This window comes from Zalophus californianus, chromosome 16 (assembly GCF_009762305.2).
Source record: "Zalophus californianus isolate mZalCal1 chromosome 16, mZalCal1.pri.v2, whole genome shotgun sequence".
In the NCBI taxonomy this organism is placed as follows: Eukaryota; Metazoa; Chordata; class Mammalia; order Carnivora; family Otariidae; genus Zalophus; species Zalophus californianus.
Genome location: NC_045610.1, coordinates 7154873 through 7168381, shown reverse-complemented (window position 1 = coordinate 7168381; position 13509 = coordinate 7154873). Strand labels below are relative to the sequence as shown.

General features: G+C 61.2%; 2 protein-coding genes across 6 annotated transcripts in view; one reads left to right on the top strand and one right to left on the bottom strand.

Annotated features, from left to right (window-relative positions):
- ELAC2 (elaC ribonuclease Z 2) overlaps positions 1–8904 on the top strand; it is a 28853-nt gene extending 19949 nt beyond the window's left edge. For both annotated transcript variants that reach the window (XM_027625667.2, XM_027625668.2), the window contains exons 13-24: positions 389–527; positions 605–690; positions 2234–2352; positions 3404–3500; positions 4643–4781; positions 5259–5297; positions 5424–5533; positions 6013–6112; positions 6189–6309; positions 6410–6488; positions 6995–7139; positions 7686–8904. In XM_027625667.2, coding sequence (XP_027481468.1) covers positions 389–527; positions 605–690; positions 2234–2352; positions 3404–3500; positions 4643–4781; positions 5259–5297; positions 5424–5533; positions 6013–6112; positions 6189–6309; positions 6410–6488; positions 6995–7139; positions 7686–7922 — 1411 coding nt within the window. In that variant the 3' untranslated portion in view covers positions 7923–8904. The remainder of the gene's footprint in view (positions 1–388; positions 528–604; positions 691–2233; positions 2353–3403; positions 3501–4642; positions 4782–5258; positions 5298–5423; positions 5534–6012; positions 6113–6188; positions 6310–6409; positions 6489–6994; positions 7140–7685) is intronic.
- The window catches only part of ARHGAP44 (Rho GTPase activating protein 44), a 191461-nt gene continuing 186829 nt past the window's right edge, over positions 8878–13509 (bottom strand). For 2 of the 4 annotated variants that reach the window (XM_027625669.2, XM_027625672.2), the window contains one exon: positions 8878–10268. In XM_027625669.2, the coding sequence (XP_027481470.1) occupies positions 10129–10268 (140 nt within the window). In that variant the 3' untranslated portion in view covers positions 8878–10128. Of the gene's footprint in view, positions 10269–12099; positions 12151–13509 lie in introns of all 4 variants that reach the window. The other 2 variants (XM_027625671.2, XM_027625670.2) reach the window with 2 other exon arrangements.

The following is a 13509-nucleotide window of genomic DNA, read 5'->3' as shown; positions in this document are numbered from 1 at the left end:
CCCTCCGCTCCTTCCTCGCGAGCCCCGCAGGCTCCTGCCCTTGGCCTGCCCTCCCTGGAGGGCCCGCGTCCTTAAGGATCCCTGTACGGTGTTGCCTCTTCTTCCGCCCCGTACTCCACTTCGTTCCCAGTCCCTGGCTGCAGGCTCCTGACATCTAGCCTTCTGGGTTCTTCGTGTGCTCCTTCAGCACAGCCCGAGGCGCTTCGGTCTGGAGAGGGCACTGGGCTTGGAGGCGGAGGAGCGGGACCCTGTCGGCCGGTCTTTTTGGACCCGCCACTTAGTGTCTCTGAACCCTTCCCTCTACCTTCTTTGCCCCTGGTGTCGCCGCTACCCCTTTGGTGGGAGTCCTCCTAAAGGGCCCTGTGAACGCCCCGTCACTTTGCCGTAGGTTTGGGCCCGCCACCCAGCACCTGGTCCTGAACGAGAGCTGCTCTTCGGTCCACAATCTCCGCAGCCACAAGATCCAGACGCAGCTCAGCCTCATCCACCCCACCATCTTCCCCCCGCTCGCCATCCCCCACAGCCAGGTAGTGTCCCCCGCGGTCCCCTGGCCCGCCCCCTTGCCTGTTCCTTCTCTCCACCAAGTGGGATTTGTGTCTTCCAGGAGGAACACACTGCCTTCCGTGTGCCCACAGTCCGGGGCGAATGTCTCCTCAAGTATCAGCTCCGTCCTCGGAGGGAGTGGCAGAGGTCTGTGGGACTCTGAGCTGATCGAAGAGTCTAGATCGGGGGTTGCCAAGCTCTTCTCGCGAAGGGCCAGGCGGTAGATGTTTCAGCCCGAGTGGGCCATGCGGTGTGTGTCCTGGGTGTTGAACTCCATCCCTGCCTCTGCCGGGGCCTGGAGCACCAGTCAATGAGCCGGTGCGGCTGAGTTCCCCAGCAAGATCCGGTCCCGGAACCGGCTGCTCTGGTCCGGGCTGAGGTGGGAAGAAGAGGCCAGCGATTATTCTTTCCTCAAGGCGTTTTCCCTCATGATAATGGTGATACCACTTCTCTTGTTTTACAACAAAGAACGTGAGTGTTTGATGGAGAAGATTAGGCACCCGTGGTCCCATCCTCCGAGATAAGAGAGAATCATTAACATTTTGTCTTTTAAATTGGAGCACATGGGGAATGCAGTCTTTTGGAAAAGTGTGTGTGTGGGTCTGGGCCCGTCTTTTCCCGAGTCATTATGTAGCCTTCAGGAACAAGACTTTGATGGGTTCTCCACATAGGGACGTTTTGCTCATTTCAGACATTTCTAGGTTGTTGTTAACAACATTGTTTAATGTAAAGCGTTAAATGTTTAGTGTGTAAGTGTCTTGAGTGGAACTCTTATCCCCTTAGAGCGATTCTTAGATGTGGGATGGCTGGGTTGGGGTGTGACCCGTTCTGAGGCCCTCGGTAAATGTGAACGTGACGTCCAGAAAGGCCCTGCCCATGGACGGTCCCGCCAGCAATCCCTCCATGTGGCTCATGTGTCCGATCTGCATCTCGAGCAGGTCGAAGCTTCCTCTGTGCTGCGTTGTGTCCGTCTTAGTTGTAACTGGATGAGGAGGCTCTGGTGTTGAGTAGCTGGGTTTTCTGAGAGACCACATGGTCGCGTGACTGGGGCCCACAGATGCGGGCTTGGGATTTTGGAGCCTGCTGTCGGCGGTTCACAAACCTTGAGTAACGAGCCTGGCCGATACCCAGATTCGCCTTTACCTGGGCGGAGTGCACGCCCCCGGCCTCCTGCGTTAGAAACTGGGGAGCTGGGCCTGGCCTCGCTGTGTGAGCTCCCAGGTGAGCAGAGCACCCAGTCTGGGTGAAGAGCCGCCCATCCGAGGCTGGCCTCTCAGAGTTGCCCGGGACCAGCCATGTTGTAGCATCGGGGCCTTGCTAGAAAACAGCCTCGGGTTCCATCCCCGAGGCGCCAAATCAGGGCCTGCGTTTCCACAGGGTTCTTGGGGGATGAGCTGTGCCCATGTTCATGGGGGTGCTGGTGGCATCCGGCAGGCAGAGGTCAGGACCCTGCCGGATGTCAGTATTGCCAGGGTTGTCAGACTCTGAGCTGAGATGTCCTGAGGGGCCGAAGCTGTTCAGAACGTGCTCCAAGGCCCCCGCTTCGCTGAGAAGGGTTCCACATGGCAGGAGAACAGAACTGCCCCGGGTTGCTTCCTCTTCAGTCTTGATTTGGAGAACTTTCTGCAGATGGGCGTCTGCTTGAGGCCACTCGCCCGCTTTGGTCACTGAGATGCTGTCCTCCCTGCAGGGATGCTGTTATTGTCTGCAATTCCGATGAATTCATAGCCGAGGCCCTGGAGCTCCCCAATTTCCAGGAAAGCGTGCAGGAATACCGGGAGGCCGTGCAGGATGGCCCAGCCCCAGCAGGTGAGCAGAAGACCCCGGAGCCGCCTTCCCCTCCTGGTTGCTGCCCTCCTGCGGGTGTTTCAAAGCGCTAAGGAGAATGACAGCCTGGCACCATTTAACCAGGTCTAGTTCCATAACCCCATGCTGCTTTATTCTCCAAAAACGCCCGTGCCTGTGCCTGCCCACCTGCCCTCCCCACCAAAGACCAGCTCAATCCGAATGTTGGGTGATGGTGCCCAGCCCTTGTATAATGGGCATGCACCATGTGCCACGGTTCTGGGAGCTCCTGCAAGACCCTGGAAAGAACTTTGTACCGGGCCTCTGCCGACTCGGGATCTGGTCCTGGCTTGGCTAATAGGGAGCCACGGCAGGTCTGGCCCCGTCACTCACCTTGCTGGGCTTTCACTGCCCCATCAGGAAAAGTCGTTACGGGGAGCTTGGGGACCTCTGCTCTAGTAGCTGGGTTTTCTAGCCTGCTTTTCAACTAATGCTAGAAGCAGAGAATGCCGGACTAGAAAGCGGAGGGCGTTAATGCAGCCAGGTGGTCCTTCCCCCCAACAGTTGGTTCTCCGGAGAAGTCAGCCTGGGCTGGTGTAGAGCCTCGCCTCTCATGGAAGGGACATACCAGGTCTCCCTGGCCTCCGGTCCTGGCTCTGCCTCTTCCCATCTGGGGGGCTGACCCTCTGAGCCTGTTCGCACCCCTGTAAAGCCGAGGGTTCCCCCACCCCAGCAGGGTGGTTATGGCGCCTGTAAGAAGAACAGGTCTGGTGGTAAGGGCTGGATGCCAGGCTGATGCCAGCCCCTTGCGGTAAATGAATCATAGCCTGAAGAAGTGCCCTTTGTGATGCGAAAGACTCAGAGCACGTCTCTGGAAGGAAAGGCTCTGGGTTTATTCACTCTGCCTTCCAGAGAGCCACTTACCCACAAACAGCCGGGGGCCCCGCCTCAGAAGGACCCCTGCCAGGTGGGATGACTAGCCCCTCCTGGGAGGCTGGACCTACCCCTCTCAGGGCTGAATGCTGGCTCACGTCTGATCCAAACAAATGGACCCTTTTACGGGTGTTTTTCACAGAGAAAAGAAGCCAATATCCAGAAATCGTCTTCCTTGGAACAGGCTCTGCCATCCCGATGAAGATTCGAAACGTCAGTGCCACGCTTGTCAACGTAAGGTACTGCTGTTCTCCCAGGAGACCTCCATCCATGGGGGGGCACATGCGTCCTGCCCCCCACCCCCCTTACCCCACACCCCCTAGCCCAGGCTACTTTGAAGATGCAGCCGTATCAAAGTGTGTACGCTTGTCACCTTGGCCGGAGCGTCCGGAAGGGGAGTAGTGGGCGTTAATGCCTTTAATAGGTTCTGGGAGTCACCAGACTTCATCCCCTGTTCTGTTGACAAAAACAGCTGACTCTGCTGTAGGCCGTGCACGTTGCTGAGAAATGATCTCGCTGAATTTTCACAGTAATCCTATGAAGTAGTGATTGCCCATTTCCTTGATCGGTAAACTAACCTTCCACGAGGTTACCAGTTGCCACAGCTCGGCAGGGGTGGATCCGGAGCATGAGCTGGTGCCTACACCACTGGTTGGGCTGTGTCCTGACTGGTGACTGCCGGTGCGGGGGACAGCTGCTGGGTGTGTGCGTTGTCTCGGGTTCAGCCCCAGGACTGGGTGGGTTTTGGGGGCTTCGCTTGGGTTTGCCTGGTGTCCTGGCCTGCAGAGAGGTCAGTCCAGGCCCCGAGCAGTGTTCATATCTGCGGGAAGTCAGACCGTGCATTATAGCAGGCTGGCTCTGAAATTTTGCTGTGCCATCTGGGATGCTGGCAGTGGAGGGCGGCCAACAGGCTAACGCGCTGGTCGCGCACAGCACTTACAAGTGCACCCCGCTGGCAGAAATACACCGTCTGGGACACATTCTCTCACTGCTGAGGGGGTGCAGTCAAGCGGCTCGGCAAGCCCGGCCCGTCCCCGGGGGCTTGACAAGGGCAGCAGGTGCATGCGCATCTCCTGTGTTCTCAGGGCTACGTGCTTTTGCCATCCCGTTCCCCAAACTGGGTGCCAGCAGCACCTGTGTGGCTCAGGGGACTCCGCATACGTTTAGGGGTTTCAGGGTTCCCTGACTAATCAGTCCCTTCATATAATGAGCTCGGCCGTCCGAAATGGCCTTCGTGTTTAGAGAAGCTTCTCGGAATGAGCACGAGAGGTTCTGGAAGACGTAGGAAGCACACAGCCGCTTCCGCCTCTTCTCCAGAAACGCAAACCCTCCAGACCTTGAAGGCTTTCCGCGCACCAGTGACTGTCACTCTTGTCCACAGCCCCGACAGGTCCCTGCTCCTGGACTGTGGCGAAGGCACGTTCGGGCAGCTGTGCCGTCACTACGGAGACGAGGTGGACAGGGTCCTGGGCACCCTTGCCGCCGTGTTCGTGTCCCACCTGCACGCGGATCACCACACGGTGAGCGGCGGCAGATGATGAGGCCCCAGCGGAGGGCACGGGCTGCCCCGGTCAGCGTGACCCCTGCACACACACCCCCCACCCCCCCCCCCACCGCCCCCACCCCCCGTTGCCTTTCCTGCCATTCCTCCCAGACGGCCCCAGGCGCCGCTTTTCCTCTCGCTGGTGCAGTCGCTCTGCTGGGGTGGGGGGGGGGGGGGCGCCTCGTCCCTCCGTGCGCCCCGCTGTCCCGCAGCAGCGGGGCTTTGGCCTTCACCCCGGCTGGCCTGCTCCGAGGGGACCTCAGCCGGAGACGGGAGGCCTGCTGTCCCCGCGCCGGCTGGGTCCCCCGCCCCGGTCACACGGCCCACGGCAGCGTTGGGGGATGGCGGCCGATAGGGAGGGAGGAGGACGCCCGAACCCGGACGCCGGGCAGAGAGCCGACTTTGGCCGTGGCTGACGCGTGTCCCCTTCTCCACCCCGCCCCCGGCCCCCCAGGGCTTGCTGAATATTCTGCTGCAGAGAGAACGGGCTCTGGTGAGTGTGGCCCTCAATCTTCTGGACATTTAAGTTTGGTGGTTTTTGCACGTTCGCAAAACGTGCTGCTGCCGCCCGGAACCGTTCTTGTCGCTGACTCGAGCGGCTCCGGTGTCCTTGTCTCAGGCGTCCCTGGGGAAGCCGTGTCCCCCGCTGCTGGTGGTCGCCCCGACCCAGCTCAAGGCCTGGCTCCAGCTGTACCACAACCAGTGCCAGCAGCTGCTGCAGCACGTGAGGTGGGCGCCAGCACGGCGATCCAGACCCCAACTCCGCCGCCGCCCCGCCCCGGCCCCGCCCCCGACCACGCCCCGGCCCCGACTGTGGCCACGCCCCGACTGTGGCCACGCCCCAGTGTGCGTTCCCCGGGCCCTGGGGCGCGGCGGTGGGAAGGAGTGCTTCCTGTCCAGGGCAGAGGCCAGCGGCCGCCGTGCACGTTCGTTTGCGTCTGCTCCCCGCCTCTGCAGCTCTGATCTAGTCTCGGGATTCTCCACGAAACCCTGGAGCGGCGGCTGCCACAGGGCGGGCCTCTCCTGTCTTGCGGGTCCCTTGCCACGGCCCGGAGGGGGGCTTGCGTTTGCTCTTTTCAACTGTCTGCTCTTTTCTCTTGGTGACGGATTTGTGTTTCTCTCTGAGAAGGAGTTTGGGGTTCCCCAGACGCTCGAACTCTGAATCACGTTTTTCGTGTTTGCTGTGTAACCCTTGTGTGTCCTCACAGCCTGATTCCCGCCAAGTGCCTTCAGAAAGGAGCAGAGGTCCCCAGCCCCGCGGTTGAAAGGCTGATTGCTTCGCTGCGGGGAGCGTGTGACCTGGCAGAGGTAAGGGGGCGCCCGCAGGCCGGCGGCGCGGGGCGGGGCACGGCACGGCTGCACAGCCGCTCGCCTGCTGCTTCAGTTTCAGACCTGCCTGGTCCGGCACTGCAAGCATGCCTTCGGCTGCGCGCTGGTCCACACGTCCGGCTGGAAAGTGGTCTATTCCGGGGACACCATGCCCTGTGACGCCCTGGTCCAGATGGGTAAGTAGAGGCAGCAGGCCAGGGAGGGGCCGAGGACCCCGGGCCCAGCGCTTGTCAGGCAGGGCACTCTGCTCCACTGGCCGTGCTCCTTATCCTCTAGGGAAGGATGCCACCCTCCTGATACACGAGGCCACGCTGGAAGACGGCCTGGAGGAGGAGGCCGTGGAAAAGACACACAGGTAGGGGAGAGCCCTGAGCTGCGGTCACCCGCTCCCTGACCCGCGGGGACGCACTGCGCTTTCCAGTGCCAGTGACCCGAGGCCGGCCGGCCTGCTTCCCGGCGAGGCCGTGGGGGTTTCTGCATCTGCTTCTGCAGCGCTGTCCGGGCAGGGGGCCAGCTGGGGCGGGTTTCTCAGAGTATTGCAGATACGCGGACATCAGCTGTCAGCCACGCAGGGAACTGCCAGGGGATGGAGGGCCCGGGGCGGATCTTGGGCTTTGCTGGGACAAGAGTGTCCCCCGAGTGAGGAGCCACCTGCCTCTTCTCTGCTGCCCTCACAGATGGGTGGTGTGCCCGCCAGCGCTCGGCCTGGGCTCCATCTAGGGGCGTGAGCGAGGAATCTGGCCCTTAGGAGAGTTGGTGTCGGCGACAGAGGTGGCCTTCCTGGGGTGCACGGGGGAAATCTGGGGGCTGGGGTCTTCCCTGCACTTGGGCATCAGCCTTACGTGGCCCCTCCGTTGGCAGCACTACCTCCCAGGCGATTGGCGTGGGGGTGCGGATGAACGCGGGGTTCACCATGCTGAACCACTTCAGTCAGCGCTATGCCAAGGTGCCGCTCTTCAGCCCCGACTTCAACGAGAAAGTGGGGATTGCCTTTGACCACATGAAGGTCTGTGCCACGCGGGCCGGCTGAGGTGGGGTGGGGCAGAGACAGTGCTCCCTACGTACGGTGCTCAGGGCCGAGGGTAGGAGGGTCTGTCCATGCTCCCCGGCGGGCCCACCTGCTCCAGGGCCTTCGGGACAGACTTGAGTCCTCAGGCTGCTGGAAGTGATGGGGGGACTCCGGCCCACGCCGTTTCCCCAGCCCCGTGACTGGGGGAGACAGGTGTGCTCCCCTCTCCCGCTGGGGAAGCCAGCCTCGCCCCTCCGGCCTCCCTGAATGAGGGTGGGGGCCGGGGTGTGCCTCTGGTTTTCAGAGTCTGGGCTGCCTCTTTTCCGGAGGCCCATTCAGTGGGGCCTCCTAAGCCAGGAGTGGGGAGTCTGTGCCCCTTTCTTGAGAGGGCTTCCTCCCTCCCTCCCTGGCCTCATCCCTATGGTCAGCTGACATGAAGGTGGGCGAGAGGGAGCCGGCGCCTGCCCCGCGAGCAGAGGGCCCCCTCCGTCCAGCTCCTGCCGGGCCCCGGACGCACGTCCTGATTCTGGGCTCGCCTTCCAGGTCAGCTTCGGGGACCTCCCGACAGTGCCCAAGCTGACCGCGCCGCTCAAAGCCCTGTTTGCCGGCGACATCGAGGAGATGGAGGAGCGCAGGGAGAAGCGGGAGGTGCGGCTGGCGCGGACGGCCCTGCTGTCCAGGGAGCAGGCGGGTGGCCCCGAGGATGGGACGCGCCTGCAGAAACGGGCCCTCACGGAGCAGCCTCAGAACCCCCAGAGCAAGAAGGTCAGGGCCCAGTGAGGGCGCGGGAGGGACCCTGGACTCGCAAGGCTGGCGTTCTCTGCACGGCACGGTGTGGGCTCCCCTGACCTGGTGGGAGCTGGAGGGCTCGGCTCGACCGAGAGGCACCAAGGTGTGGGGGCGGGGTGTGCACCTGGGTCTTGGCCAGGGCCCCCCCCCCCCCCCCGCACAGGGGTGGCCCTGCTGGACACCTCCTACAGCCAGTGCCTCGGGACGTGAGGCTGCTGGATGGAAGACGAGGGACAATTAGAATGTGGTACAGACTGATTTTTAAAGAAGTCACGTGGAAAACCGGCCTGCCCACGCCCGAGGCCAGCCACGTTCCCAAGCGCTGGGTGGTGGACAGGACTCCAGGAATAGCCTTTGCGAAGATAAAATAAAGAGGCCGCTTGGAACCTGAGAGCTCTGCTTCATCCCGGGGCCACCTCGGAGCAGGCGTCTCCCTGCCCTGCAGAGTTGCACCACCCGGTACCCGGTGTGACCTGCAAGCCAGCTCTGATCGCAGCCGGGACCCAGGGAGCCGCCACCCCGCCGTAGCCTAGTTTTTAACCGAGTCAAGCCATGCCAGCAGGATCCGGGCAGCGGCTCAGGAAAACGCAAGTCTTCGCGCTGTTGCAGGGGAAATGGGTGACCACAGATGTGCTTGCCCCACGGCGAGAACAAGATGCCCTCACTGCCCTCAGAGCGTTGGAGAGATCGGACGTCAAGCCAGCTCTCCTGCCCTCCCTTTGGGATTTAACAACAAACAAACACTGAGGTCAGTGCTTGGAAATGGAGAGACTTTTCCGACTAATTTGGTATTTATTTGTGAGAACACAGATCTTTAAAAGCGCAGACGATCTGGAAGAGACTGACCGAGCATTTTAGCCTGGCCCAGCCGTGACCTCCGATGTCCTCCCGCGGGTCACCTGCACAGAGGCGTGTCCCCAACACAAGAAGATAGGCCACGCTCAGGGATAATAAACCTATTTTAATAACATTACTTTCAACAACTATTTGTACATGTATTTAAAGGTAACTTTCGACCCCTGGGCTCCATTACAAATTGGGTACGGACCCGTCCTTGCCAGGAAGTGAGCAAAGCTGTTAACATCCAAAGTTGGTGAATCCCACCAGCGGGGCAGGGTTATCTTACACTGTTGTCGGGAAAAATAACTAGGCCTTTAAATTTCTCATTGTACACCTATACATTAGTTTAGTTTGAATGGCTCAAATTAAACAAATATAGATTTCATATATACAAATATTATATCCTGTATAGGTATATCAGATCTATTTTAAAAGGATAAAATCGGAAAGTGTGACTTGGCATGCATGACCCGAATCTGTGTCTTGCTCCTTCAATCCCGAAGTGTGACTGGGCTCCCCGAGAACGGATGGGACCCCCGGAGGAGGAAAGGGGGCGGGGGGTGAGCCGTGGCTGAGCGAAGCCCACCACACTGCAGGCCCGGTGGCCTCGGGTCCCCGCGGGCCACCTTCCCGCCCTGCGCATGCTCTGGGTAACATTTATTGCTAGTCCCTGTGGCCACCCGGGAGGAGACGCAGGCTCCCGGCCCCCACCCAAGCAGAGCGCTGAGCTGGGCGCCTCTGGGAGCCTGCGGGAGCGCTCGGTGGGCCGTCCAGACACCCTCAGGATCACCTTTTCAAATTCAGAAGTACAAAACAAGAAGGTAGGGACCGAAGTTCTCAGTCACGTGGTCGGGAAAAGTAAAACCGTTAGGGGAAGTGAAACAAATTGTGTTTGAAGCCATTGACTTTGGAGCCCACGCAGTAAGGGCAGCCTGAAAGATTTTTTACAGGGGCTGGCCCCCTCCCCAACTTGTGCAGCAGGCAAAGGTCAGTGCCAGACCTTCTAGAATCCAGAACTCGTGCGCTGTAGGGGAGAGGGTGTGCCCCCCCCCCCACCGTAGCCACGAGTGGAACCAGGCACCCCGACCCTCCTGCGCACGGCTCCCCCAGCCTGCACCCGCAAAGGAAGCCCTTGGGCGGAGGGGGTGCCGCTTGGCATGGAGGCTGAAAGTGGATCAAAAGAGGCACAAAGTCAAAAGGCAAAGATCAAACAAAAGGCCAGAGTCCCCACCCCGAGGGAACGAACCAAGTCGGGCACGCACAGGGGAGGGCGATCCGCACAACTCCCGCCTGGCAAGCCCAGGGGCGCTCTGGGGCGGGGCCCAGGTATGTACACGCGGGGCGGGGCGGGCGCGGGTCAGAGGGCGGTGCTCTCAGACTCCTCCTCCGAGTCCCTCTTCTCTGTCACCGAGTGTCGCCGCGCGTGCTCCAGGGGGCTCAGGCGGAGCGGCGGCCCGAGCTCTACGTGGATGGAGGGGATGTCAAAGTGGACGAGATCTGCAAGGCGGCAGAGAGAGAGGCGGCTGAGAGCGGCGGCCGGGCGCAGGAGGTGGTAGTGGCCGGGCCCCGGGGCCGGCCGAGGCAGCCTGCCGCACGGTAGGGTTGGGGTTGGGCTGCTCTGCTCGGGCCCGGTGAGCGCGCACGACCCAGTCCCATCGGGCCGGGGGCGACTCGAGGAGGAGCGCCGCAACAGCTCCCGGGCCACGGCCTCCGCGCACCCCCCAGCTCCATTCCCGGTGGGGAGGCAGCTCGGGGCAGGCGAGCCCACGGACGACACCCAAGGGGTTGGCGGCACGCTCAGCCTGTGGACCCTGGGGGAGCACGGTGGGCCCAGAAGCGAGGATCCGGACACTGTTACCCCCTCCTTGGCCTGCCTCGTTTCGGGCCCCACTGAGCCTTGCCGTCACCCTGGGCCCGGATGACAGGGGAGGTGTTCCCAGAACGGGGGCAGCCCTGGGCCAGCCTGGGGTGGGTGGGCTGGTTTCTTTGTCTTGAGGAGTTTTTTGTAAAACCAACATTCAGCCTAAGCATATTACACCAGGTGGACAGACAGACATTTGGACGCTGCGCTAAAAGACATACAAACATGGAAGCTGTGGGACAAAAAGTCCTTCTGTCATCGTCTCCCCCCCACCCCAGTCCTCAAAACGTCATTCCTGTTTTCATCCCGCCGCCTCAGCACAGGGGTGGGGGTCCGAGGCTCGGCTCTGCCAGTGACACTCCTCCAGCCTCGGGGTACAGCTGCCGGCCTGTGTCCTGCCCTTTCTGCTGGGGCCCCCCCACTCCATGCCTGGCCTGGGGCCCCCTGCCCTGCAGCGTTCTGCTGCTCGGATTTCAAATCTCCTGGCTGTCATGTGGGGAGTGTGGCCTCGGGCAGGTTTACCTTCCCCGTGGAGCCAAGGGGATGTTCCCTCAGACCCCTCGGGGAAGGCAACTCAGTCACCAGAGAGCAGGATCGAGGGAGAGAAGCCCCCACCGACTGCCAGGGTCAGAAGTGTCTGGAATGAGACCTGTGGGTGGGCAGGCAGGGGACACCCCTGTGTTGTGCTTGCCGCCCCAAGTGTCCACAGGACCTAGGGCTTAGCAGACAAGAACCCCTGATTTCCGCCGGCTTCTCTCCTGCTTGTCCCTTGGTTTTAATCTTGAACACCTGCCCGCTGTGGGCAGAGGAGAGGAGGCAGAAAGCGGTATAATGCTCCCCCCCAATAGTGAGCGAGGAGCCAGCCGGCCAGAGGCCCTGGGGGACATAAGCCCCGGCCTGAACCCTACCACTGTGGATTCTTCAGGACTCGCCCGCTGTGTCGGCCCCGAGGAAGACAAGTTAGAGCCCACCTCGGGAAGTGGGGGTCTGCCAGGACCACCCCACGGCCACAGAAAAGCCGCTCCTGACCCCGCAGCAGAGGCTGTGCCCGCTGTGCCCCAGGACCCTCCTGGGGACACCTCTCTGAGCCAAGGCGTACACAGCGACTGGGGCACCGGGCACCAAGGTCTGTGGCAGGCAACCCAAGGAAGAGCGGACCTGGGAGCCCTGCGGTTCTAGGCCCAAGGGAGAGGGGTCGCGGGGCTGACCCGGGTGCTCGAGAGCCAGAGGAGGAGGGGAGAGCCGGCGAAGCCTGCTTGCGGACTTGCTCCCCGTCTCCTAGCGCGAAGCCAGCCAGCTCCCAGAAGGCCAGTGATCCCCCCCCCGCCCCCCGGGAAGCCAGAGGAGCTCGCGGACGCCGAGGCCGCGTGGGGGGAGGCACGGAGCGGAGCTGCCATGCGGGGAGGAGGTCCGAGCCACATGCAGAGCCGAGCGAGCGCCGGGGCCCGGCGGGCTGGGGCCGCTTACCCTGAAATCCCCCTCACACGTATCCACAACTGCGGCCCTCAGGTCACACAGCTGCAGGAACACAACGACAGGGTTGGGAGAAGGGCATAAACACAATGAGCCGAGAACGTGACAATCCACTACGCGGAGTATCACAGTGGGGGGGGGGGGGTCGCACCAAAGCATCACAGATGCTGCACCGGCCGAGACCCGTGCGGACGGACAGAACGACAGCCTGCTGCCAAAGAACACGACGGACACGCCACGGTGCGGAGGCCGGAGTGCTGTGACCACTCAGGGTCGGCCGGTCAGAAGGGCCCGGCAGGAGGCGGGGCTCTTCTGTTGCCCACTTTGGTCCCCCGATTTCAACTCCCATGGCATTCCCACCTTTCTGTTCCTCTCCAGTGACACCCCTGCGCTCCTTCCGATGCTTTCAGCGTCCACGCTCCCCAGCGGCCCTTCCCTGGGGCGGCCGGGCGGGGGGGGGGGGGCTTGGGCTGACTCGGGGTGACCCTGAGCTGCTGCTGTCACCTGTGCCTCCTCCCGCGGAGGCTCCCGTGGGAAACGCGCATCACCGGCATCACCGGCACCACCGACCAGCAGGAAGTGGTGCTGTCGACTTTCGGGGAGGAATTTCCTGAATATTTTATAAGCCTCGGGGTAGGTGTCGGCAGCTGTTCGCCATGGATCACGTCCACAAATAAAGCAGCTGAACCACCAGGGGCTGCCTGCTCCCCATAATATCTCAACCTCCTGACTCCTCACAGACACTCCAACGGGACTAGCCTCGTCATGGGTGCCAGGAGCTGAACCCCACAGGCTCACTCCCCCTTCCATCGGACCGAGGGGGAAAACCTCACTCCTGCACAAAAACACCGGCCTGAAAGTATAATCCCGGTCAGAAATCCCAGTACGCCGACGACCTAGGACCACATGGCCCTTCGAAGCACGTGGACGGAGGTGTGCGGGCGTGTGCACATATGCGGCGAGCAGTGTATGGATGCGGTACGTGTGTAGGTGATGTGTACTTGTGTGTTGTGGGTGCGTGCACCTGTGTGTGCGCAGAGCCTATCTGCATGTTGCATGCGTGTATCTGGTGTGTGTGCGCGTGTGGTTTGTATGCATGTGTATGAATCTGGTATTTGTCTAGTGTGTGTGTGGTTTGTATGCATGTGTATGAATCTGGTATTGGTCTAATTGTGTGTGTGTGGTTTGTATGTATATGAATCTGGTATTTGTCTAATGTGTGTGTGTGTGTGCATGTGTGGTTTGTATGCATGTGTATGAATCTGGTATTGGTTTGTGTGTGTGCGTGCGTGGTTTGTATGCATGTGTATGAATCTGGTATTGGTCTAATTGTGTGTGTGTATGTGGTTTGTATGCATGTGTATGAATCTGGTATTAGTCTAATTGTGTGTGTGTGTGTGTGTG